The sequence below is a fragment of the Takifugu rubripes genome, chromosome 18 (assembly GCF_901000725.2).
Source record: "Takifugu rubripes chromosome 18, fTakRub1.2, whole genome shotgun sequence".
NCBI classification, from domain to species: domain Eukaryota; kingdom Metazoa; phylum Chordata; class Actinopteri; order Tetraodontiformes; family Tetraodontidae; genus Takifugu; species Takifugu rubripes.
In genome coordinates, this window is record NC_042302.1 from 5,233,330 (window position 1) to 5,259,435 (window position 26,106).

At 49.5% G+C, this 26,106-nt stretch overlaps 1 protein-coding gene across 1 annotated transcript; it reads right to left on the bottom strand.

Annotated features, from left to right (window-relative positions):
- Nucleotides 1-738: 738 nt before the first annotated feature.
- sema3aa (sema domain, immunoglobulin domain (Ig), short basic domain, secreted, (semaphorin) 3Aa) lies at nucleotides 739-25,182 on the bottom strand. The gene is made up of 17 exons (XM_011613347.2): nucleotides 24,459-25,182; nucleotides 16,047-16,207; nucleotides 15,295-15,357; nucleotides 11,727-11,846; nucleotides 10,869-10,959; nucleotides 10,665-10,784; nucleotides 8,318-8,460; nucleotides 8,119-8,233; nucleotides 7,972-8,041; nucleotides 5,729-5,873; nucleotides 5,427-5,646; nucleotides 5,263-5,354; nucleotides 5,134-5,175; nucleotides 4,872-5,029; nucleotides 3,229-3,296; nucleotides 2,994-3,139; nucleotides 739-2,922 (listed from the first exon to the last, which is right to left on the bottom strand). The coding sequence occupies exons 1-17, from the start codon at nucleotides 24,562-24,564 to the stop codon at nucleotides 2,245-2,247; spliced, it is 2,538 nt and encodes an 845-aa protein (XP_011611649.2). The 5' UTR covers nucleotides 24,565-25,182; the 3' UTR covers nucleotides 739-2,244.
- Between the last annotated feature and the right edge of the window lie 924 nt (nucleotides 25,183-26,106).

The window sequence follows — 26,106 nt, forward strand, 5'->3', positions numbered from 1 at the left end:
CCGCGGTTGCCATGGTGCTGGAGGCAGCTGCCACTCACCCGCAGGGTTCCTAATTACGGGACCGCCTGACGAGCGATCCATCTCCCGGATCACCTGCGGAACCACACAGGTGGAGAGCTGGACCGGTTTGATTCTTTGTTAAGGAAGCGAACAGCTTGTTGTGGATGTTTAAGGCCAGAAAGGTCAGCTGTTCCTCTGCCTGAACTCAGTTTCCCACAACCTGCCTCGAGCTAGCGACAAGGCTAGCGGGACATCATCAACAAGAACTATTTTAAGGAACCATTTTGGTATTTCTGTAACCTTCTAATCTCGCCTTGAAGAATACGCGACAAATGTAAAGAAGCTTTAAGTCAGGAATCGATTCACTCGGTCTCCAGGGGCAGAGAGACGTGGCGGTCAAATCTTCCACGGTGATTTTCTCCACAGCCTCCTTCTACGGCTGAAGGCGTGCACGTGTCGGGAGTCAGACAGATGCGCACGCGCTGGGCATTCAAGGACAGTTGCCATGGCAACAGGGCAGCGGGGGCGCCAAATGTGTATGAAACTCAAAGGCAACAAAACGTGATTGCGCACACACACACACGTTCCAAGTGTTTCACAGCGACACTGCCCCCTTGTGGCCGTTTGGGGGAACCTTTACAGAGGCAACAAACTAAAGGACGCGTTGGCGATCAGCCGGGATCGTTCCTGATGGATCGGAGCTTCAGCTCTGTACAGAACACAATAAGAACATTCCTCTCCCTCCTCTCCTTTTGTTTCAAACGGAGATGTTTATTCAGACAACCGAACACATGCCAGAAAGAACCGTTACAGCAGCGACGTTCAGCTTTCGCACTTTCCACCAGAGTCGGGGGGGACACGGGTTTGGTGGAGAAGACTAATTTATTGCCTTGACACATCAGTCTTGTGGTTGTGGGGGAAGGGGGGGGGGGGGGTCTTCTCGCAAGGCTTTGGCCAGAGTTCGTTACAATCACCGGTTTTGGCAAAAAGGACAGAAGAAACCTGCACCCCTCTCACACGGAACACGCAAAGAGACGATAAAAAAAGATGCACTTACTGTAGGTAGCATTCACATGCAGTATAATGTGTCTCTTTCAGACTAAATTTAACATTTTCGACTATTTCTTACAGAGATTCACAGCTAATGTTGTTCAGTTCGGGGAATTATCTTACACGTAATGGCTCGTCGATGACTGGATGGTTCCGGACAGCCTGACAAAAAGGAAAAAAGGTCAAAAGTAACAAAATTGTGCTTATCGTAGTCGGAGCCAGTTCACGCGTTTCCAACCAGTCCGTGGCGTTCCAGTCAGTTGGTCCATCAAAGTAGCTTCTGGTGCCGTCGTTTCTCCGAATACACCGCTGAACCCCGAGTAGCATAATATCAAAAATAAATGCAACCCTTTCACAAAACAATGAGCAAATAAATAATAACGGGCGGAGTTCTTGACCGTGTACGTGCCGTATATACACAGTTAGCATGGCGGTATATATGTACACAAACGCTGGTCTGGGACTGGGTTTGGAGCATCGCCGACAGCAGGAATCAGCAACAGCAACACAAAAATAGCTTCTTTTTTTTTTTGTCCGGCCTCCTCTACAGAACAGAAAGGTAAATAGTTTTGTTTTTTTTTTAAAAAAAAGCTAATTTTTTTTGTAAAATAACTAGCTTATTAAAACATTGACCGACAAACACATGCACAAAGCCTTCCCCAGCTTCAGAAGGTGGCCGAGGGGAACAGCGGCCCGTCCCTCTCCTCCGTCTTGGCTCTATTTTTTTCATCTGTTTCTCGAACCTCATCACGCCGTTCACGTGCTCAGGCCAGAGACGGCGGCGGCGGCGGCGGAAGCGTCCGTGGGTCCATCCGCGTCCAACTGTCCCGTCAGCACATTAGGTCCATCTGCTCGCCTCCTCGGTACACGCTTTTGTCCCGGTCTTATTTTAGGAGCTTATGTACAGGAGGTTGTCCGCCAGCCCGTATCCCAGGCAACCAGCCATGTCCTCACACATTTGCAGGCCGTGTTCCAGTTCCTCGGCCTTCTTCGCGGTCCGTTTGTGTTCTTGAATGAGCGCTCAGTCGCTGCGGCACCAGAGGAGTTGGTGGACGTCTACCTAGGCGTTGGTTTATGGGTGGAGAGGTCGGAGTCGTACACGATCTACAGGATGTGCTTGTGTGCATGTTTGGGTGCGTGGGTTTGTGCTTGTATGTGTGGATCTGGGCTTCTTTTCTTTGATTCTGCTGTTCCTCAAACGCTCCGCGGGGGTCTCTGAAGCTCATGGGTCCTCCTGTTGCGTCCCTTCTTATTTTCCTGAAGCCGTCTCCACTTGGCGGCGTGCTGGCTGTTCGCCCGAGACCCCCCGGCGGCCGCAGAGGCGGCCGCGTTGCCCTTCGGCGTCTTCTGGTTGTTTTTCGGCACCTGGCCGCCCACGTTTTGCGTCCCCTTTTCGCTCTTCTCCGCCGCCGGACCTCCAGCCTGGAGCCACGGGCGGCTCTGGGGCGGGCCGGCCTGCTGCCTCTGGGGGTTTGGAGCTTTTGGCTGCAGAGCCGAGTTGGAGCCGCCGTCCGTCCTGACCTGAGCGTTGCCGTTTGGCGTCTTCACCCTCTTTTGTTTGCGCTCTTTCTTCCAAACGCGGTCGCAGAACTCCTCCACGCTGCTGAGGTCCGGGTGGTCCAGGAGAGAAAGGAAATCCCGATACCACAGCCTGTGCTTGGCGGACTGGTCGACCCCGGCGTCCGCGGCGGGAAGCCCGGGGAGGATGTCACCCAGTTTCTGGGCGGGGATGACCTGGAGGCTGAGGCGCAGCAGAGGCTGGATGAAGCCGTGCTCCACGGCCTGGCAGTGGTAGACGCCCGTGTCGGACTGGGCCAGGCTGCGGATGAGCAGGCCCTGCTCTGTCCGGAGCACCCGCTCATCGAACTTGATCTGGAAAACAAACCCGCCTGAGTTAAACGGCTGATTGTGGTGGATGGAGTCCTCTGAGCCGCCACACCCACCTCGAGCCTGCGATCCTCGTCGGGTTTCTGCAGCTGCCAGTAGATGAGCGCTCGCTGAGACTTGGGGCTGCACTCCAGGAACATGCTGCTGTTCTCCACGCCGTACACGCTCCTGTCCTCCACGCTGCCGACGCCATCGGCGTCTTCTGCTCATCAACACAGATGTTTAAACCCATGAATCAGACCTGATGTCCCGCCATCAGCCTTTTGATGTCACGATAAAAGGTGTTCTAACCGTGATGCTGCAGGTCCGAGCACTGGGAGAGAGGATCTCCGTTCCTGATGTCCTGTCTCCTGGTTCGTCTGCAAAGTGGGACATAAAACTGGTTTGAATTCACAGGTCATTTAAAGCTTGAGCAGGTTTTGGTCGCTGCACAGCTTCCTGCCAACCGCTAGGGGGCAGTGTTACACAATGCAATACAAACCCAGTTTCAAGAAGAGGAAGTTGTTTTGTTCCCTCAAATATTCTCGTAAAATTGCATTTATTTTTTTTTCTAAAAGAAAAAAGGTGAAGTGTTTTAATGAGCAGGCTGTGGTGACTGCCTGTGGACGTGTCTGCCCTGTTCTTAAATGTCGCGGTCATATTTAAGGTCTCTGACAGCGGCTGTAAAAAGCAGAGCTGGGCTGAGATGGAGGGAGTGGGGGCGGCAAAGGTGAGAAGCAGAAACACAAGGTAAAGGAGAACCAGATGGGCAGCTGCGGTCAGAATGTGAGTCAGGGGTTTTTTCCCTTTCTGAATATCATATTTAATCACTCATCTCTGCGTCTCCAACACGCCTCCCTCCGCTGTGCACTTCCTGCCTGAGCACGTGCAGGGCTGGGAAAGTATGCGCAGGAGTCCATCCTGGTCTCAACCGCGGGGTGTGCCACCTCCTCTGTAACCCAGCCAAGGTTGAGTTAAACCCACTGGCCCACTTCTGCTAGTGTGAGAAGTTCTGGATGAATGGGATGCAGTGTGTGTGTATGTGTGTGTGAGTGTGTAATACCGCTGGAATACAGCAGAGGTAATTTGAGGGTGTGTTATGTTCATACCTCTTGGTTGCAGTGTGAAGCGGTCAGACAGCTCCTGTTGGCTGTAATTTAGTGTGTGTGTCTGCTTGTGTAGCTGTATATTGTGTTGGATTTGATGCGTAGTCCCAGAATAAGCATTTCACCAGCAAAGTGGGGACATTTAGCCGTGTGTGGTCCTCACAGGTTTGAACGGCTGCTTGAGGGAGAAGACTTGGCTTCAAGGGTTAGGTTGGAGTTAGGTTAAGGAAATGTATCGCATCGATCAAAGACCCCACAAAGATAGTATTACAAACGTGTGTGTGTGTGTGTGTGTGTGTGTGTGTGTGTGTGTGTGTGAATATTGGCTGCGGGGCGACGGTCCCGCAGCTTGAAACAACTGTTCCTGGCAAATGTTGTAACCCAGTTTTCCGAGTTGTACCTTTTGGAATGATCCTATGTACATGTGGATTAAATTACTGCATTTTTTGCTCTCTAACTTCAGCCTTTCTTCAGCTCCAGCCACTTTCAACATCGATTAATCGATTAGCGGACGCTGTCTGAACCTCGTTAGCTGGGGAGATCGGGTCCAATTTGGTGCTTTCATCCACAGAAGTGGAAATTCCAGCGTGCTGACAACAATATGACATCACTGCTTGTTAACCGGCCCGTGGAGGTCAGAGAAAGCAGCCTGCCCAGACGCCCTTGAGCAAAGCGCTATCAAGCCAACTGCAACAGCACACTGCAGGTGCGCTGATAACTCCCAGGTGCACCCACGCGTGACATCATTAACACAAAAGCCCCGGCGCCGTGCGCAGGAAGAGCTTGAGCTCAGCAAACACTGAGGGGAAATAAAGGGCAAATATTTAGCCAGCGAGCGCAGCCTCCTACCTCTTGGCAGTGGGAAAGTATCTGGAACACTCGGTGCCGTCCCAGGCGCAGTAAGGGTCCCGGGCCAGGCAGCACTCGGCGCAGGCTTTCCCGTACACCTCGCAGCGGTGCAGGGGCATCTGCGAGACGCCCAGAGCCGAGCCCAGGTACAGCTGTTGCTGAAAACGGGGCAAAAAAACCGGGTGTAAAACGTAAGAATCCTGGGCGGAAGGTCGCAGTTAAACGTCCTGGTTTAAGATTAGGGGTGAGGCCACGTCTGTACCTGCTTGGTGGACAGCTCCATGGCAGTAATGGGGGTGGGATCCTGCACAAAACACACACACAGGTGTATAAATCTGTAGCATCCGAGGCTTCAGCACCGCTTCAAAATGCTGCTGTTGCGACGCCATACCCTGAAGACGGTCATCTCCTCCAGCACCACCTCCTCCAGGTCATGCCAGCTCTCCTTAGGGATCATCACCACCTTCAGCACTGTGCCCACATCTGGAAAAATGGCCGCATGTTAGCGAAAATGAAAGATTCTTTAAAAAATAAGGTTAAATCGTTGCCACTGACCTGTGCCGATGAACATGACATCATACTGTCCGTCCTCTGCCTCCACTCTGTCCACCACCAGCTGGGAGAACTGGTAGTCCACATCCGTCCGCACCATGATGGGGCGCCCGCCTATTGGGTGCACCGGGTTGTACATGGCCGGATGACCCCTGGCGAAGGTGATGACATCATCAGGGAGGTCTTTGGTGGAGTCAAATCCTCCGAACGTCTTGCTGGGACACTAAGGATTGAAGAAATGATTCATATTTGTGTGTTTGTGCTTTTAATTTGACAGGATTTTCCAGTTTTACTGGCAGACTCACAGTGCCAGGGCGGGGGTAGGGCACCCTCCCTTGAAAAGGCACCCACTGGTAGTTGGGTCCGTCTCGGTGGGCGTACGGCCCCAGGAAAACCCTCCTGATGTCAGCCATGTTGTACATACACACAGCTGAGCCTTTGAAGATGTTACTGAGGAGCAAGAAGAAACAAGAGATGATGCATCAAGAGTCTGGTGGTGAAGAGGAGGGGGGGGGCGCTGAAAGGACAGAGGTGACGGAGATGAACAAAGGGGATCAGTCCCACAAGGCAGGGATTAGGGGCTCGTGAAATGCTGAAGAAAGACGGCAAAATGACCCGTCATCACGCAAAGATGGAGGAGAGCGAGGTTGTCTTTAGCTAAGCACAGCAACGACAGATTGGAGGTTCGCTCTGATCGCCTCCAGCGTCATGAGAACAGACAGGAATTTGGGCACCACACCAAAAAAACAGAGACCTGGCGAGCGCTCGCTTGATGGAAGCAGGGAAGCACGCTCACACACACACACACACACGTTCACATCAGAGTCATGTTCCAGGTCATCCTCACTGACTCATAAACTTGAGGTTCATCGGAATATTCCATAATACTTATTCCAGTAGACACTGGGAGTCTAGATCTCGGCTCCAGTCACCAATAGCACATCTCCAGAGATCTTCTTACTGATATTGCAGAATTTCCAAATGAATGTCGGGGTGACCTCATCCGAGGAGGATCCGTTGCGCTGTTTTGCCGATGTTTGTAATCGTTTCCCTGTCGCTCGGATGCTCGTTCACCAGCTTTTATCGCATTTCACAGATGCCGGCTGTGGATTTGCACGGACCTTTGCTTCTGCGGTGACATTCTGTGACGAGCCCTTGTCTGGCTGACTGCAACGGGAAGTTGTATCGGTCTAATTAGGGACGCGGCTGGCATTCCCACAGCCGTCAGCCCTCACTGGAGCGGGAACGATGAATGGATTAGCATTTAAAAATGTTAATTATAGAGAAATTCAATTAACTCCAGGGGTACAGAACAGACACTACCACGTCTGGGCTTAAGAAAGGCGGGATGCCCAGACACACACACACACACACACACACACACACACACACACACAGGAGTCAAACATTGATCTGCCAGTGGCAGCTTCTTTAAGCCTCATTAAGCAGTGATATTAAAAGTCAGCCCCTCTGAATCGTGACCCCCATACATCTGTGAAAACTGGCCACTTAGAAAACCAATTAAACCACTCTAATTCCTCAATGCACGGTAATTGAATTTTAAAGTGCACGTTTCCACGGCGGCACGGGCGCACATGTGCACCGACCTCTTGTTCTGGGTGCATTCCAGAGAGCCGGACGCCGGCCTCCCGGTGCAGCGCACCTGTCGATGCACGTTCCCTGGGCGCCGCCGTTCTATTCAACCGTCTTATCGTTAGCGGTGATTGATGGCGAAGTGTTTGTCCTTCTTTTAAAGCTAATTGCGAACGCTACTGGACACAAAGCCCCCTCCCACCCTCCCCCCATGCAAATTTATCATAATCAGGATAAGTGCCTCCATCTGCGCCATTTCACATCACTTATCTGCGTCTGCCCCGCGCCTTCGCCTCATCACACGCCGCCCCCCTTTAAGGCTGAGGCGGGAGGTGTGCATGAATATCACGTTTCCCCTCACCCCCCCACCCCCTAATCTGATTTCCCCATAAGCCCCAGCCAAGGTTTCAAAGGAGGGACAGGTAGCGCAGCAGACGGGGAATCAGCCTAAAAGCAATCTCCCGTCTGAAATCCGCCAAAAGGGGAGAGGAAGGAGAGGAACGCAAACACAAGACACCTGTAAGTGGATTATGGGAAGGGAACCCTGTCTGGGAATGTGACAGGGACACTGTTGGCCGCTCACATCAGCAGTGTCGTTTTCTTTGGGAAATTACACAAAGTGTCTCAAGGGCACGAACAATGAGAATTCACGATGGAAAGAAGGAAAGATCCAGCGTTTTAATACGGAGGAAATAACCTGCCTCCTGAATACACATCTGCTTCTCAAGGTCTCCTGGTAACAGATCATCAAAACAAACGTGATCCTGCCCACATCTGTCAGGCTGTTTGAGATCTTGGCCCCTCATCATGCTGGTGCCGTTAAAAAACCCACCAGTTCAGCTTTTATTTCCCCCTAAATTAAATAACATCTTGAAGTTCAAAGGTCGATTCATGCAGTCAGACATTAATGAGCTTGGTGTTACATCACTGTGTTACCATGACAACACGTCGGTACCTGGATGTGGTGAAAACAGCGTAGATAACCGGGTTCTTGGGATCCTTGGAGCTCATCAGGAAAACGTCCTCTGTGGAGAAAAGTGAGGGTGGATTAGTGGGGACATCTGAGAGGAGGTGGCCGTTTAAGTAGGGATGATGCACTCACGCAGCTCGTCGAAGTGCGTGTCGATGCCGTTGACGCCGGGGACGGAGCACAGCAGCCGGGCCTTGAGAAAAGTGGTCCATTTGTTCACCAGACTCCTGTGGCCCCCCATGTCGTTCTGCACAAACACACACAGCGTAAATTTAAAAAAGTCTGACCTCATTTCCTGCTCTGGACCGGGCTTTTGTCTGCGTGTTGTTACCTTACACAGTTGTCCGATCCTGGAGATGGTGGCCTTGCCCGTGTGCTCGCCATCCATGGCGTTCTCTTTAAAAAACAGGAAAATCTTGTCGTCCTCCGGGTTGTCGCTTTCGGGTATCAAGTGCACGCCTACGAACCTGGGGTCTGCAAGGAGGAAACGCCATAAACCCTCACTGATTGACACAATGTAACACACAATTGGTAGCAGGTCGTTACCTGAATAGACACTCTGGCCTGTTTTAGCATGAAATAAGCACATTTTATGCCTCACAAACATCGCGTACACATTTCTTTCCCCTTCTTAAACCATCCATCTTCTGCCCCAACTCTCACCCCTATTTCACACCTCCCAAACCAATCCCCCGTGATATTCTGCAGTCACGGCTCGGTAATAACAGCCATGCACTTTATGCTGTTACAGTATCTGACTTCACCCCGAGCCAGCGCTCCCTTCCTAAATCCCACATAACCCCCCCCCCCCCCCCCCCCCGTCTGCAGACCACATCCTCGCAAACACACGCGGCTCAGGCCGTCCCGCCGTAACACTCGAATAAATTTGTCTCCTCTTTTAAGCGCGATGGGGGATCAAAGCTGTGAGGGACGCAGCCTCCGGGGGCCGGAATTTCCCCGGCCTTTCCCGGGAGGACCGTCGCAGCAGTCCCCGAGTCGCCGCCGCGCGTAAAACGAGCCCGTCTCAAAAAGCTCCGGGTGTTAGCAGAGAAACAAGCAGTGCCGTGTTACGCCCGCCCGCATGGCCGTTTAAGATATAGAGTAGCTGTGAAAAAGACAAGCGTGGCCAAAGTGGGAAGCGGATTTATAAGTGTCGCGCGGGTGCGAGACCGCTGGTATGAATCAGGCGTACCCCACACAGGCGTCGTACCTCCACTGCAAATGTGCCGTTAAATCCGAAAATTTACGAACGTGCGGATTAGCTCGCGTACGGAAACAGGCGTCCACCAGTGTCGCCAGCCGCTGAGGTCATTCTATTCATCCCCCATAATTCCCAGCTACAAACCGCTCTATTCCGCAGCCTTTTGGCCCACGCCGGCATCAAGTATGGGGGCAATAAAGAGCGAGGAGATGTGGAGCCAAAGCTAGCATTTAATCTCAAATCCTTTGGAAAAATCAACTGCTATTAAGATTCAGTCCTATATTTCATTTGAGCGCCACGTAACCTCGCTGCTGATGACTGAACAGAACGTCTCCATGCCAACAATGGACTCAATCCAGAATCTGAATTTTACCTGAATGGACACAAGGTGAAAGATCGATGGGGATTAACTCCCAAAAAGTTCTTTATTAATATGTCACAGCCATCAGCACGGCCCATGGGTGGCGTCTGTGATTTTTGGGGGTGCCGGGGGGGAGAACTGGGGCAGAGGGAGCTGGAGGGAACTTGACTCCACTACAGGAAAACAGCTGAGAGTGGATTAGTTCTGTGGGAAAGTGGGGGGAAAAAGGGATGGCACAGCTTGAGGGAAAGGTTCAAACTGACCCTTTGTGGCTCCCTAAGTCCTCAGCGGTGCCGACAGATAGCAAAAGAGAGCGAGCAGTATACAACGCTCCGCTGGCCCGCTAATCTCAGCAGCACAGGCAAAGCCAGAGGACTTTTGCTGAATGGCCGCTGATATCTGATGTCCGCTTATGAATGAAAGTGATTGGCGACTTGAGGCTCGGGAGGGACTTTAATGCTTCAAAGTCCGCTGAAAAGATCAGTGGGATTTTCCCCCCTCCGTACGGGTCAATGGCAGGACTGTACTTCCAGTCAGTTCACAGTCGCTGCGGTTTGCGGGGGCCATAATTGTCCCATTTGACTTTAATAGTCAGTTTTGGTCATACTTGACTACAGGAAACTTATTGGAAAATTATTTTAATATATATGTGCTTTGTGTGAAACATTAAAGTGTGTATTTATTCTAAATTGACATATATTTAAATGATATTAAGTTATAGGAAACAGAAAAAGTCCTACATATTAGATTTTTATACAATAAAAAGTATGTTTTTTCACTTTTTAATAATAATAATATTACTATAAGGCTATTAAATGAATACAATAAAAAACATTAAAAGGCATTATTATCTTCATACAATAAAACATTTGTTAAAACAAAATCTCTGACATTTTTATTTCTGTAATCTTCTGTAATATTCCCTCATTTTTTAAAATTACTATCCTTTTAAAAAATGTTTTGGTCTTTGTAATCTGGAGAAAAGCAGCTCATGCGAAGAGAATGTGGCTAATCCACTTTAAGGAGTTGCGATATTACATTTCACTTGCGCTAAACTAACCTGTCACCGATATTAATGAACATAAAACTGATTTACATGTTTGTATCTTTTATTACCGTTGAGCCATCTTGAATCGTGCTGCTCCGTTCTGATTGGGTGATGATCTCCCAGGGTACGGAAAATAGCAAAGTCCCTTCCCATGAAATCGGCAGATGTGCCAGAGTACAGCTCTCCATCTGGCAGTGAGGGAGGCAACAAATGTCCGGTTTGGAATCCAGAGTTTACTTCCTGGAACTAATCAAGGAGGAGATCAAACTCACCGATCAGAAGTGAAGCCGAGAGCATTTTGGGGTCATAGGGGCTTTTCCCTCGGCCGTTCTCGAAATGCAAGGCCAGGCGAAAGACGTTATCCTGCGGTGGGAAAGGGTCAAAGTTCAAACGGAGGCCAGCAAAAGCCGCCGTGGTTCTGGCTAAAGGTGCATTTAGAGGGCTCGTTTCAAATTACGCCAAACTGAAAGTGATCAACAATAAATTGTGCTAAATAAAGAAATAATTGTGAACACACTTTCAAATCACCGTTGCCACTCATTTAAATTCAAAGGAGCTCCTCCGTCATTCAAATTAGCACGTTGTAAACAGTCCGCAGCCGAAGCACAGACGCCTGCTGATGCACTGATTAACCTCCAGACCTTTATCGGGATGACTGATTAAACTATTATGTCGGGAGAGCTTGTTCAATGCCCCGTCATGAATAATTAGCAATTCACACACACACTGTTGAGAGTGTAATCAATGAGGGGAGTGATTACTGATTTGTTCAACATGGTGTGTGTGTGTGTGTGACTACTTGTTTTTCTACACAGATGGGGTCTTTATTCTCTAAACAGCACCGTGGGGTCTCACAGTCTTTGTGAGACCGGACAAATTTTTAATATTAATATCACTAAAATAAACAATAACACAGCTGTGTTCAAGCTGGCCAGGTCCCTGCAAAGATAGCTAAATGTGTAATTGCAGTGCACAATTGTGGTTCCAGGGGACACTATTAGATTTTCATTAGCTTTACAATAGCACTATCCCTTATTCCCCTGTTGCGTTCATGACTTATTAATGAATGAAGAAATTACTTTTGCATATATATAAACTGATTAAATGTGCAAAAACAATGTGAGTGTTACCTCTGCTCTCTTGCCCATTTCCAGGAAAGCACAGATTGGGTGGAAGGCTCCTGTGCCACAGATGTACAAGTGGGTCTGGTTGTAAGGCTGTAGCACGCGGATGAAGTTGTTGCACTCTTTCTGAAAAGGAAAGAAGATAACGTCTGCTAAAACCGCAACCATGCGGGACTCCTACACAAGTGAGGTCAGTATGAATCCGCCTTTGTTTGGACGGGAGTCAAACCTGCGTGCAGGGTATAGTTTCCATATCATAAAACTCAAATTACGTTTTATCCTTTGTGAAAACAATGTCAACACTTTGGACACAGACAGCCCTGGCATGATTTAACTGCAAATAAAGACAAATTGGAAGCAGACAATAACAGAAAACGGAAAACCTCGGTTGGAATTCCCTGTCTTGTGGGGTATTTCCACTTGGTTTGGAAAAGACTTATGGAAAGAAATGAGTCTCCATCAAGGAAATCCCACCTGCAAGCCTGGGCAAAGCTCTCCTGGATTTTTAATGATTCCTGTGTTTGAGCTTTCCGAGTGTGTTTGGGTTGGCGGTCCGAAGCACATCCAGAGTCCCGGCGGTGTGAGACTGTTTATTAGACCGCTAATCAACAGGATTGGCTAATATCGGAGGGTTATTAGTGGCCTGGAGGAGTTGATTTGGACACATGTGTTTAAGAGATTAGCCTGGGATTTGCCTTATTATACATACACACTGAACAGTCACCGAGTAATTAAACGCACATTTGCTTTGGGATTTGGTAAAGCAGTGCATGTCACACACAAGCAGTGCATGTCACACACACACACACACACACACACACACACACACACACACACACACACACAGCAGAACCATTCCTCGCTCCGTACTTTGACACATCCTTTAAACCGTGCTGGCACATCATCGTGTTGAATGTTTGGGATCGCGTTTTCAGCCTAGTAACAAATTGACTCTGGGATCACACCCTGCAAACATCGTCCAACACTCATCCAAAAACACACGAAAACGCCCATTCGAGGGATCGCGGCCAGGACGCAAATGAAAATATGTCCGACTCTCGTAACTGAATCGGCCTGAGCGGGAACCAGCTTCACCTGTTTCAGAGGGGTCGTGGAAGGGTCTATTGCTTACGTGGGAGTAGTGATTTCCTGAATTCCGGAGCACGTAATTCCTTGGGAAAACACGAGCTTTCAGTTTCAAACTTACCGCAACTGATCGGCAAAGAATTCCTGTCTTCACCGAGCTGGCTTATGCGTCTTTATCTTAGAGCTCGGCCCCGCTGACAGGCTTCAGAAGTTCAGCCCGACTCTCTTAAATCTCAAGAATCCACGTCTGTTGCTGCACATTCGCGTCACAATCTTTACCTTTTTTATGGTACCACACATCAAATAAAACGCTAGCATGTTAGCATTTCCTGCTGGGATCTAAAGTGCTGGATATCTTTCACCACCTCTGTTATTATTAGCCCACAGCAGCGCTCCAAACAGGCTGACCTCAACCCCGCGCTCTCCTGGATCTCAGACTTAATGACTTTACCCTCTGTGCATCGTACTTCTGCACAGCAGGAGCGCCGTCATCCTCCCACCCTTTATTACACTTTATTATACACACATCGTCGAGTGCTCCCGATGTCATTTGGGATTTTACGTGGCTGTTTGCAGCGGTTGCGTCTCGACCCTGAGGTGCCCCAAACAAACAAACCACAGACAACAGAACCATCTTGAGGTGGCGGTTACCAAATGTTAAATGCTGTGACATCATCCCACTATTATTTCTAAACTTGTGAATAACACGTTGCTTCATTAACTGTAATTAGAACTTTAGTGTAATTAGAACTTTAGTGTTCACGAGAATTATCATTTCTCCTTTTTTGTTATTTAAGTTAACTGGCAGAGCAGTTATTGGATAACTTTTCTAACGAGTTAATTTATGTATTATTACACTTTCAGAGAAATGTTTTAAAATTAGGGCCAGAGATTTTTTTTTTATCTTGCTTCTGTTAGTTTTTAAAATTTTAGAATAAAGAAATAGAACCAGAAAAATTATGTTACTGTTAAAAATTATGTTATTGTTAAAATATCAATAATAAAAGTTAATATCTTCATTTCACTGTATTTTTTGGCCAGCACACTATCATTCCTTTAATAGTAAATGTGATATTTATTGAATAAAAATCACTAGATGCTATTAATTAAATACAACATTTTAAGTATTTAAAATAAAGTAAAGAAATGTACATTTATATTAGACATTTTAGTGCATTTAGGGCAAAAATCTTAAGCATTTCTCATGCTGCTGTTGCTTTTACTTGTGGATGAGTTTTATATAACAATGTTTTAAAACAAATACTTGTAACGGCTGAAGAATTCATTGGAAAAGACTTCAGACGGTCCAGAAATAACCACTCTACTCTCCAGGATCCTTTGTTCGCTGAATCAAAGGCAACGACCTGGAAAGTGTTGTGCAGAAAATCAGGCATGTTGGTGGGCAGCTGTTACAGTTGCTCCGTGGCTATAAAATGTGGTGGAGGAGGAATTGTTTGGGGGATGTTAATACCTTTGTTATGTCTCAATCAGGGTCCGTTCTGTGGTGCCTCCACTCTCACGGCCTCGCTTTTAGGAATAAACGATTTCATTGCACGCGAGCACTTCATCATCGTGTTTTTCAAAAATTATTTGGCCGCCAGAACAAATGTTGTTACCACAGAGCCTTGAACCAAAGGTGTAGTGTTGCTTGTGTGGTTGCGACTTCGCGTCAGACTCAGAATCTGTAACCGGACCGCAGTAAAGCCCCCAATTCGCAAGGACGCTACAGTTCTGTTTAGCTCACAAACCCCGTCGCCACCACGCTCCGGAATCGCCCAGCCGTGAAATTGAGACCGGATCCACGGCGAGCACCTATCCAAACAGCAACGGCACGATAACACGCACTTCTGCAAACAAAGTTGCTGCCACATAGCAAACGTTTAGCACACGTGAGCTAACACACCTCCAAAGATAACGCCGACTCGGGAAAAACACACCAGAAACGCACATATGCGCACAATCTGAGGCACATGCATAAACATCCGCCCCGGAGCGGCTAATAACCTCTGAGGTAATGCCTCAACGTGCGCGTTACAGCGACCAAACATCTGTCATCCAGCGTGTTTGTTTATAGGTGTCAGGGGAGAGGGGGGGTCTGTAGGGTACAGTGGGCTTTAGAGCACATTTGTCATTTTTCTGAACTAATTTCCTTTCTGTAAATTCCTCGCTGGAAACGAGAAACTTCCTGGTGTTGACGTCAGCAGTCATATGGGCACCATGAATGGGGACGTTAAATCGTTTTTATCGCCGTTAAACATTTATTCGCAATTAAATGAAACCTGTTTTAAGTGATTTTTGTCTTTACAACGATCAAAACTATTTCCTTTTCAGTCTTTAAAACCTCTAAAACAGAAACAAATGACCTAAGAAGCTCAAAAACTAACAAAATACCTCAAAAATGTCAAATGATTCAACGGCTTTGGTTGGAACATACAAAAATATGGTTTAAATTAACTCTAGTGAGGGTGTAAATGAACTCTGGACTCACCCAAAAGTCCTTCCCTGCCCACTTGCACTCATCCCTTTTGGAGGGAGTGGCGGGCCACGCGATCTGTGTGGAGAGAAGCCGTATTTGAGAGGAGGTAAAGAAAAGTCACATTTCATTAACACACACATTTTCATTACCAGTGTTGCATGTTAAACACGATCAATTAGAAATAGCTCAGGAACGACTCCGAAGACAAACACACGGAGGGAAAAGTGTAAGAATCTCCCCCTCGACTCTGGGCCCCAGCCTTAATCCACACTGTAAATTTTGGACGCGCACTAGTGTAAATTATAAGCACAGGCTGAACTCTGCACATGAAAGTTGCAGGGAAGTCAGGGAATGATTATATCAGCGCACAATTTATTAGCAACCGAGTTGAGTTGCGCGCCTGCTGCCACACAGATGTGGAGGGTTGCGCGGTTTTTAAGAGCGAAACAACGGAATCCGCGCAGATAAAGTGGTTGTTTTGATTGCTCCATCGCTATTTTTGATCCGCGTTCAGGACACAGCTAGAGGGAAGAGAATGTTCTTCCCACCTGCAGCAACTGCACATTCCTTTGCACTTTCATAACCCAGCTCGGCCCCCCCGCGTCCGTGAAGCTGGACCGGTTCTGATAAAAAGACGGCTAACCTCGTCCGGGTGGCGTAACACAATTACGGGCCGAGACAGACAGTCGGAGTAATGGAGCGAAGAGAGGAGCTCGGATAACAGCCGCTGCAGCCTGACACGGCGCCTCCTCCCTCAGCCTCACCTGCTTCTTGTCCCGGTTGATGTTGACCAGGTCGAAGGAGAAGAGGTGGTCCTCGGCGCCCACCAGCAGCCTCCCTCGCTCCTCGTCCAGCAGGAAGGTGTCGTAGCTGGAGCTGTTAGCCAGGCCGTCGAAGGTGACCAGGTTACTGGACTCTAGCATCTCTGCAGGAGGAGAGAAAAGAGATCTGTGAGAAAAACGCGGGGCTAAATCCCAGGACAACAGCAGTAAAAGGTCGGATGTGGAGTTTGATTTACAGCTAAAGCAAAATTAGCTTTTTCCCCCTTCTTTTTCCACAGACATCAGCAGAAAGTTAGCGCAGCACGCCCCAATCAGGGATACACTTCTGACTGCTCAGCCGTGTGATTGGTTGAATAATTCATTCGGCCGGTGGTGGGGAAGGGGGGGGGGGGGGGGGGGGATGTCATGTAGCGCCAGTCTGAACCACGTAACTTGAATTTAGTCGTTTTTATTGGATTCTCCATCTGCATCTGTAGCCAATTGCACCGTTTATCATTATCAGTGTCACCACGCGACCACACGGGACACACGTGTGCACCAGAACTTGTATATACAGTACATGTATGTGTACGATTGGTGGAGCGCTCCCCCGCCGGGGCTGTGATTGACGGGCCTCTATAGGAGCCATCTGCGCCCGCTCCCAGTGTGTAAGATCTTGGACATCTGTGTCGACATGAAAGCTGGGTTTGATGGGAGGGGAGATGGGGAAGGCGGTATGTGGACCGCGTCTGTGTACAGACTACCAGCGGGGATGGGCAAGGGGCGTGAGGGGGGGGCTCGCCACCTAATACAGAGCGCTGCGCCTCATCTGCGTCTCTCGGATGTCTGTTTGAGGCTGGAGAAAATGGCGTGGGCGGGCATGAATGGAGGTCTGTGGGAGCGCGTTTGTGTGAGAATTTGGTGTGTGCCGCAGATGGGCCGAGTGGACGTGTGGCGTCAGGTTTACGTCCACTCTTGAGGCCACACAGACAGAGGGGGACCTCCAGGGGGCCCTGGTGCCTTAGGGGGCACGAGGTGGTGAGACAAGTACCTAAGGTGCTGTTAAGGCCCACCCACTCACAGGAAACTCAAAAAAAACTGCTGATCCGGACAGGAAATGTAATAAATTCACCAGAGCCGCTGATTGTGGTGTGGAAACCAATCAGATGGATGGATTACTGTCAGCCTCCCAACCGGAGAGGTTGATGTGATTCCCAGTGGAAGGAAGTGCTCTAAAGCCTCCGTGGTAAAGTGAAGACAAGGAGCCAGGGAAGGCCCGGAAAACTGGGAACGATACTGAGGTAGAAGTACAAACACGAGGACAAACATTGTTCTCCGTCTTTTCATCCCTTTCCATCTTGGCTTACGCCGCATCAGCTAAAAAGCGAGAGTCTGGAGCTCGACCCAGGAGCCGGGAACATGGTCCAAAAAAGGCAGCCGTCTGAGGTCGGTCATGAAAGATTTACCTCAGATGGGCCAGAGTCCTTTTTTTTTCTCCATTTTTCTTCCTTTAAAAAACTGGAGAACACATGGCGGCGTCTGACAAAGACGCAGCACACGGAGAGGCTCGACCCGAGCCCGGATCTGTTTGGAGAAGAGGAACGAGGCGGGCCAGCGCAGAAGGACCTCCAAGTCAAACACGTACACGCTCGTTTGGAAATGATGAATGGGCAGAAGTGGAGAGAACAGCAGAGCTCACACAAAACACACACGCAGGAGGAGGTATCGACACGAAGCTCCACACACCCTGACACGCATGTTCCATTCATATTGACCTAAATGTTTACACTGCACCAATTCTCCCAGGACACACACACACACACACACACACACACACACACACACACACACACGCAGATCTACCCAGTCTAAGTAAACCAATCAGCAGTTGTGCTTATGCGGCATGAACCAGTGGAACAGTGAGCACACTCAGCAGCTTCTACAAGACACCGCTCAGACCTCCACACACTCCACGAGGCTAATCAATCATGATTAAAGTCATAATCAGGATTAGTCTGACGTCACGTCGGATTGTCAGTAAACATCTCCTGATCATTCTATCAGGGTCTTGATCCTTTATTCAACAGATTTCCTTTATGTTAGCACGAAGCTAACAGTCGAAACGCTGATTCATGTCATTTTATTGCGCCCAAACAAGTAATTCTTTTGAATTATTTGTCTGGCTGCTTTGCTCAATCATAGAAAATAACCTGGCTCCTGGTTTTTTTTATTTTTCATAGATATTAAAAAAAGCCCCGGGGATGAAAACCAGTTACATTCAGAAGTGCAATTGTCTGTGGAGTACTCTTCACTCCCCGTCTCCAACCAGGCAGGCATTTTAGACGCCTACGCGCCGCGCAATCGCGGAATAATGAAACGGCGTGAAAGAGAGGCGACGGGGCATTAAATGATGTTTATCTGGATGCGCGTAAGGCGCCGCTCCTCGACCGTGTTGGAGTGACGCGGAGCATAAAACGCCGGCTGGAGGGGAACACTTGACTGGCTCCAGCCGACGGGTAATATTCCATTAAACTAATGCAGCATGGTCAAAATGTGACCCTCTCCTACTCTTATTTTATTTATTTCCTGTGCGTTGCCATCACACACACTCTTTATTCCCCCCACTCTACCTCTGAATGTGCCCCCCCCCCGCGTGTGTGGATGTGTGTGGCGGCGGCCTCGGCCCGCAGGTGTCGGCGGGCGAGACGCTGGAAACACGCAGAAAAGCTTTGCTTAACAAAGAATGGAATATTATCCTGAGCTCAAGGATATCCACACATGCCTGGAAAGTTCGCTTCCCCTCCCTCCCTCCGCATCTTTTCTGAGCAGGTGTGGGCTGGTTTCCATGGCGACCGGCGGATTTCTCTTTCAGGTGCGGCCAAGTGACGCTCTGACGGAGAAACGCGCAGCCTGGCGTGCGCGCAGGACAATTAAGATGTGCCGTTAAGGGCCTAAAGTGGAAATAAAGTGTTGATTGATTTGGAAGTAAAGCGCGGAGCATTCAGGGACATTTAATACCTGTGTGAATACGCCTGCGCTCCGCCATTGTGTACGTACGCCAGGGACTAACGAGGAACATGTGGCCACATCCCAAACCGCAGAGGATCTATTTAAGAAACCTAAATATGTGTTGATTCTCACCATAAAGCACCATTCATACTTTCCCGACCCAAAACGCCAGAGCCGCGGCCGCACGGCATTCCTGCGCCGTCTCAGCGGCGGGGGAGGCAGAAAGTGAGTGAGACACGTGGAACAAGCAGGGGGGAACTGTGGAGGAACAAAAGTGGAACCGTTTAATTGGGTCGCGTCGCCTCCTGGACTGCGGAGGGTGGCGTTCCACCAGCTCTGCGACCGCGGGCCTGGCCGCGCCGACCGCGGAGAAACACACGCACGCACATACACGTTTAGCCCCTCTTCCGTGCCTCTCTTCATAAAGAACACACAGAAATGCAAATGCACGTTTTTGCAAGTAAAAAAGAAAAGCACATAAAGGGGGCATGAAATGGGCCGTCCAAGCAGGCACCGTGTCCGCCCGCGGAGCCGTGCAGAGAGGCGGCTTGATGGATGGACTCTGAGAGGAACCAGGCTGTGGTTAACGTGGTCATGTCTGGAGCCACTGCCTGTTAGCGCAGCCTGTCAGCCGCATCGTGTAACCCGATGTCAGCTCTGCAGTTTTATTAGAAATTAATGAGGCAGGGCTACACATCCCCGCCTGTCCCGGGCAAACTGTGACAGTGAACGCGGCGGGGACGCGGACGCAGACGCACAGTCCCGCTCCATTATTTCACAAAACAAGGCTCCGTGTGATAAATGAACGCAGCGTCTGCCTTTGGAGAAATGCTTTCGCACTGGAAAAATGACAATACTCAAAAACCAAAGCCCTGAAATTATAGACTTTGGAGGATTTATGTTTGCAATTTCCCCAACGTGGTGACCTAAAATTTGACATTTGAGGAGAAGTGTTTTCAGGACCGGCCTCATTATGTCTAATGCTGCGTCTGACATTTATGACAGGGAGAGGAAGAACAAATCGGAGGGAGAGAGGGAACCAAAACGGGCTAAATTAGAGGCTGGCCGAGGCTGCACTCGTCTGCCGTCCATCCGTCACCGGGTCCATCTTTCCGCGGAGATGTCCCCTCCGCTTGTAACACGACTCTGTTCGCAGTGGACGGTGCACCCCTTTCTCCGTCTGACTGACGAGACCAAGCAGGTGGCGGCACCCATTCGTACCCGCCATTCAGCAATCCGCGCCGCGCTGTAACCCAAACCCACGTCTCTAAACACAGATGCAAAGGCAAGGGACATTTTTCCGCCCGTGCGTGTCCCTGCAGCGCTTACACATGTTAATCTTTTAGCTAACACATACTGCGCTAAAGGCCGTTGTTTACTTGGCTGTGGCTACAAACGGCGTGTGAGGATAATGGAATATTTTATAAATACTGCAGAATTGTGGGACACTCGATAAGCACGAACACGGGCGTCGCCGCAGGTGTTGTCCGAATGTCGGACGTTATGTTGTGCATGTAGCATGTGTTGCAGGGAGCATAATTGTATTTGTGGAGCTTTCTAAAAACTGGCAGTTAAGTAGGCTTCGCTGAGGAGTCGTAGGTCAGATTCTCCCAAACTCAGTCGGATCGGAAAGGGCACGTCAGTCTAGCGTGTGCGTTAGGCCCCGCCCCCTCCATAGGGTCACACAGATTCGGCAGCAACTGGATTTTTTAACTGGAGTCATTGCACAATGATGGAGCTGGGAGTTTACGGAACGCTGCGGTCAGGTGTGTGAGTCGGCGTGAAAAAATGTGATACATGCAGATGCTACATGGGGGCAAAACCGCAGCATGAAAGACTGGCCCACGTTTGGAGTGCGGTCGAGTGCAAATGACGGGTGTAGTTTAGGGCGTGTGTCTAAATGGAGCAGAGAAGAAAGGGAGCGCATCAAAAAGGGGTAGAGAGAAGTAAACTGGAGAAAACAAAACTAGCACGCAGTTGAAGATCTGACTCAGGGGCGAAGAGAAGGAACGATAAAGGACAGATGGGACACGGAGGATCACCTCCGATAGTCAGAGCCCTCCGAATGGACACAAAGGAGCTTCTTTGTGCATAAAAGAACAAAATACGCAAACAACCACCAGCATGCAAACACGTATTTCCATTGGCCGGCCCACCCACACACACACACACACGCACACGCGCGCGTGCGCGAGCTTATTATGTGGCCAGACTGAGTGCGGTTCCACACCGAGTGTCTATTTTAAAGGCTTGTAAGCCAGTTTTCAGTGTCTCTGTCTGTCTCCGTCCTCCCTCCTCAGCTCCGCCCACCTCCGTGGCCACGATAGCAGCAGGATGTCGATCACACAGCGGGTTCCACAATTACATACTCCGCCGGTTAATTGTCGGGTTGTTTAACGAGGACTTTAAAATGGAGCCCGCGGGGTCCTTCCTATACTGTAGGATCGGCCAGAGTCCAGGCGCATGTCAGTGTACGTGCATTAATTGACCTTTAGGGGTCAGCATTGCCCCTGCCGGCCACCTGCGCCACAGGTGAGATTCAGGAATTTACGGGGGGGGCTTTTTTTGTTATGTCGCTGTGATAAACCTGCATGGCCGGACATTAGACGGTGGCAGAGACGGTTTTAACTTCGTCTGAGGTTCGGGTCTCCTCGGGTTTCGCCTTCTGGCGGGGAAAGTGAGAGCTGCTCTAGTTTCAAGGAGAGGAGAAAATCATTACCCCCTGTGATCGCGGCGCTGTCCCCGTCACGGCACATCCGTTCAGCCGAACGTCTAACTGACCCCGCCGGGAAATCATTCACCGCGCGCACGCCGCCCCAGCCGTCCCACGAGAGGTCATTTTATCTACCTGCCTCCATTTCTCAGACGTCCCAACTCTCAAAGTGCACACTCTGCAGTTGTGCAGCCGTCCTTCCCGCCAGGAGAAAAATCATTCTCCTCAACCGTCCGTCCCCTGGGGGGGCGTCATCAAGACTCATTTGAGGAGAGTGTCACTAGACCTTGCTCTCCTGTCCCTATCCTCCTGCGAGGTGTTGGACACCCCTCCCCGGAGGCGTCCTCCTCCTCCTCATTTATGTGTCTTAATTACTATGCTTGATTCGTGGAGGGAGAGGGGATGACTGACACGCCGCTTCACAACCGGGCTCTTTCCTTCTGCACCTTCTACTGTTCGCCTGCCAGCTTAAATGCAGACGTCCGCCACGCGTTCATCCCTCCACCCACCGCGGCGTGGGCGTTGACCGTAAATGGCTCGCCGACAGGCATCGAGACAGCGGACACCTGTGCCTTTATGTCACATGATCACTCACATGACGGCATGCACACGTGTTCAAACAATCGTGAGGGGAGTAACGGTGTTGAGGACGAGCGCCGTGGCCGCGCAATTCCTTTCTATCCTTCCATGTTTACATTTTTACGGTTAGGCTTAGCTAAGCTATAGCTAGCTCCATAGGAAACGGAAAAGACTCCAGGCCACTAGGTGGCAGTAAACCGTGTGTTGCTTTTCTGGTTGAACAATGAGGCCTCTGGAAAAAAAACTTGGTGGCTTCGCTAGCATGACACACTCATGTGTTTAATTTAACAGGTCTCTGATGTGTCTGCGGAGAATCAAAAGCACTTTCTTACATAAAAAAAACGCCTATGACTTCACAAAAGTGAGATGAGCAGAAACCCGGGTGTCAGATATTCTAAATATAAGCCCTCGGCAGATCTGGCAAGTTCTCGACTCGCAGAAACTCGCAGACTCAGACGCCACTTTACAGTCTAAATGGAGGAAATCACAAGAGCAGGTGTCGGGCGCTCACGCCGAGACATGGCAGGAACGTTCGCACGTATAAACCGCGAGGCGCTTTTAGCTTAAATAACTGTACATCCGCACACCCTCTGCGGACGCTCATCCATCAGCGCGCGCTCTGACACCCGATGACACGTCTCTTGTCTTGCATTGTTGTCAGAAGCATGTTGGCTTGTCAGGCTGATTGGTGACGAGGATCACAAAGGGGCTCCAGGAGGGAGCTATATTCTTTAAACAGATGGCTGAGTGAAGAAGGGGAGACATTTTCCCATCATGCACGGGGGCTCGCTGTTGTGCGAGCTGACATGATGGCGCCCGAGGGATGCCTGACTCCTTGCAGGTAAGTTCACTCATGATTCCTTCCAGATTTATCCAGCCTGCGTGGTAAATGCGTGTCATCGCCTCTCTTCCGTTGCTGATATCTTGACCGCGGCGAGCGCGGAGAGGCGCTAAAAAACAACAGCCTCCTAGCTTTTAACAATAGATCCCAACACAGACAATCGCAACAATAAAAGACAATAAGCTATACCATGATTACAAGTTGGGCTGCGTCTATAGGCCGGAGCGCCATATAGAAGGCCTCTAAACACACGTTACACCAAATATCTCGGCTAAACATAGACAGCGAATGAGAGTGACAGACATCAGGTTGGCGGAAACCACCAGCTCTTGTTTTCCAGCAGCACGCCATCCTGTTCGTAAATTTTTGGAGCGCGTGTTTTACAAAAGAAAGAGGAGGAGAGGAGGGAGAACCGACTCCAAGCGAGACAACTGGCAAAAATGCCGCTATTTATTGCGATGGGAGATGAAAAGGCTGCTGTTACAAAGAGCTTGATTTAGTGCTGGGTGTGAGCGAGGAGACAAGAACGAGGGAGAAAAGAGGAGGAGGAGGAGGAGAGGAGCGGCGCTCCGCAGTCTCCCCTCAAAATAACACAGAAGAGGAGAGAATAACATGTTTGCTGGAAACGTCAGAAAAACTTACACGTGCGCGCTGCAAATAGACTTCCCCGATGCTAGCGTTTAGGGCACATGTTGAGCCAGCGTGCACGTATAGTTCCCTGTTTAAGCTAAACTCTGCAACGGAGTAATTAGGAGTCCCGGAACCTGCACGCCCCCCCCACGTCTCATAACTGTATTTCGGGACAGAGGCCATCAAAGTCCAGGTTCCGCCGCCCGTTCAAAACACTTAATGGATCCGTACGGGGACGGCGCGAGGCGGAAAATTGGTGCGGGGGCCAACGTATACATTAAACTCCGAGCAAGCAGCCGGCCCTCGGCATATGGAACCAATCTGACTATTTGTTAGAAGAAGAGTGAATTCCGCGAGACAGATGGGAGCGCACGGCGGAGAGGAATAAATGAGGTTAAACACAGACTTAGATGCTGTTTACTGACCAAGATGGAGGAGTGAATAAGAGACACGGGCAGGAATAGATTCACAGAAATAGAAGAGAGGAGGGAAAAAAAAGACACTCCAAACAAGAAAGAGTGCATGAAAAGGGGAGCGTAAAGAGCAGCCGGAGGCAAAAACAGGCTGGACGGGCTGCTTTGAAAGCACCACCGCTGGTCCGTATATCCCAGAGTCTGGGGGGGGTTCGAGGGGGAGGTCTTACCTTTGTACGACAGCTTTAGCCTGGGTACATTGTGCTTGGGCTTCGCACCTCTGCCCGCCTGCACCACGCCGCACAGCAGCACCACAACCCCAAACAGGTAATCCATGGCGCCCGTGCGCTGCCGGCCGGCCTCCGCACCAGGGGCCGCTGGCGACCCCCCCTGAGTGGCGCCCAGGAACGAGGGTTCACAGAGCCTGGACCGGTCCCGCTACCTGAGCCCCTGGATAGAAAAAAAAAAGTGGAGGTTCCAGGGAGGAGAGGAGGTAAAATCCCAGCTGTGCTCCCCAGCTCAGAGGAACTTCAGCAACGTGGAAGAGGCTTCGGAGGGGTGCAGCTCACATGGCTCCCCGTGTGGAGGTCCAGGCTCTACAGTCCCCTGGCTTATCTGCTCCCCTCCAGGTGAAGAGCTTCAACCCGGCGGAATGAAATGAGGATTCAAGCCCGAGCGTCAAAGATGAAGCACATCCACAACAACTGGTTCTTTATCTGCAGATCTCTTATTTCTCCTTATCTTCTGGCTTCTTCTCTCTGAGCAGACACTCACAGCAGCCCTCTAATCCCCGTGTGCGGCTCCACCAGACTGCCGGGGAGAGAGAGAGAAAGAGAGAGAGAGAGCTACACCATCCATTGGAAGAGAGGGGAGGGGAAGAAGAGCGGAGAGAAAGAAGGGGCGGGATGTCTTCAGAGCAGCTCTGAGACCAGTTTGGTGGATAGTTGGGCTTTTATAGCGCCGTCTCTCCTCCACTGACTGTCTGTTTTTATGGCTCATCCTCACTTTCGTAACATCATTTCCTTCTGATTTTGCTACGAATCATTAACCCTCCCCCCCAAAAAAAAACAAAACTGAGAGATTACAGGAATATTATTAACACATTCAGATCTCAAAGTTTGGGAAATAATCAGTCATGTGAAAAGATAGATTAGAGCTGATGCTGTTACATTCAGGGGTAGAAATAATTAAACTATGGCTTCTTCTAATGTTGGTCAACAAAGTCATCTGGGTTTTGCTTTTTCGATTTAATTTATTCTCTGATGCTTGAGCTTTCCTAAAAGTACAGGAAAAGGCGGGGGGTGATATTTTATCTTCTTTAATAAACATTTAAAGGATTGCTTTTTTTTTTTTAATCTTTAGTGTTCGATGTGTCATTTGTTAAGGAACGGCTTCAAAATGCTTATTTTAACTTTATTCAATTTCTTTCTTCCTAACGTCAATTTCAAAATAAGTGAGTTTACTTTCAGAAATCAGATCTGGATTTAGCAGGGAGCAGGACGTTAACGTTGCTAATGCCTTTAGCTGATGGAGGGGGACCCACATCAAATAAAAAACTTAAAAATAAATAAATAAGAAAATAAGAAAATAAGAAAAAATGACATCCTCTAGTAAAACAAAGGTGTCTTGATGCATTTTATGTTCCATCTTGGACACGATCTGCTGACTGTCTAATCTGCTGCAGATGTCTCCCCCCCAGTTAGGTCACTTCATTACGGGATCTTATCAAAGGGAAGTCTCAACACACGTGTTGCTAGTTAAGTCCGATCCTGCGTCTGGTTAAGTCGTTAAATCGAGGCAGGTTATCAGCACCACCCCCCCACCCCGCAGGTGTTCCCTCGTGAGAGCGGGCACGTCCTGCTTCCTCCCAGAGGGTGA

Excerpts from the sequence above, each read along its gene's own strand:
- sema3aa (XM_011613347.2), bottom strand. The coding sequence starts at position 24,564 with ATGGATTACCTGTTTGGGGTTGTGGTGCTGCTGTGCGGCGTGGTGCAG. Across the intron at positions 15,358-16,046 it reads TCAACCGGGACAAGAAGCAG|ATCGCGTGGCCCGCCACTCC; the intron begins GTGAGGCTGAGG and ends CTCTCCACACAG. Across the intron at positions 5,355-5,426 it reads TGTCATGTTCATCGGCACAG|ATGTGGGCACAGTGCTGAAG; the intron begins GTCAGTGGCAAC and ends CCATTTTTCCAG.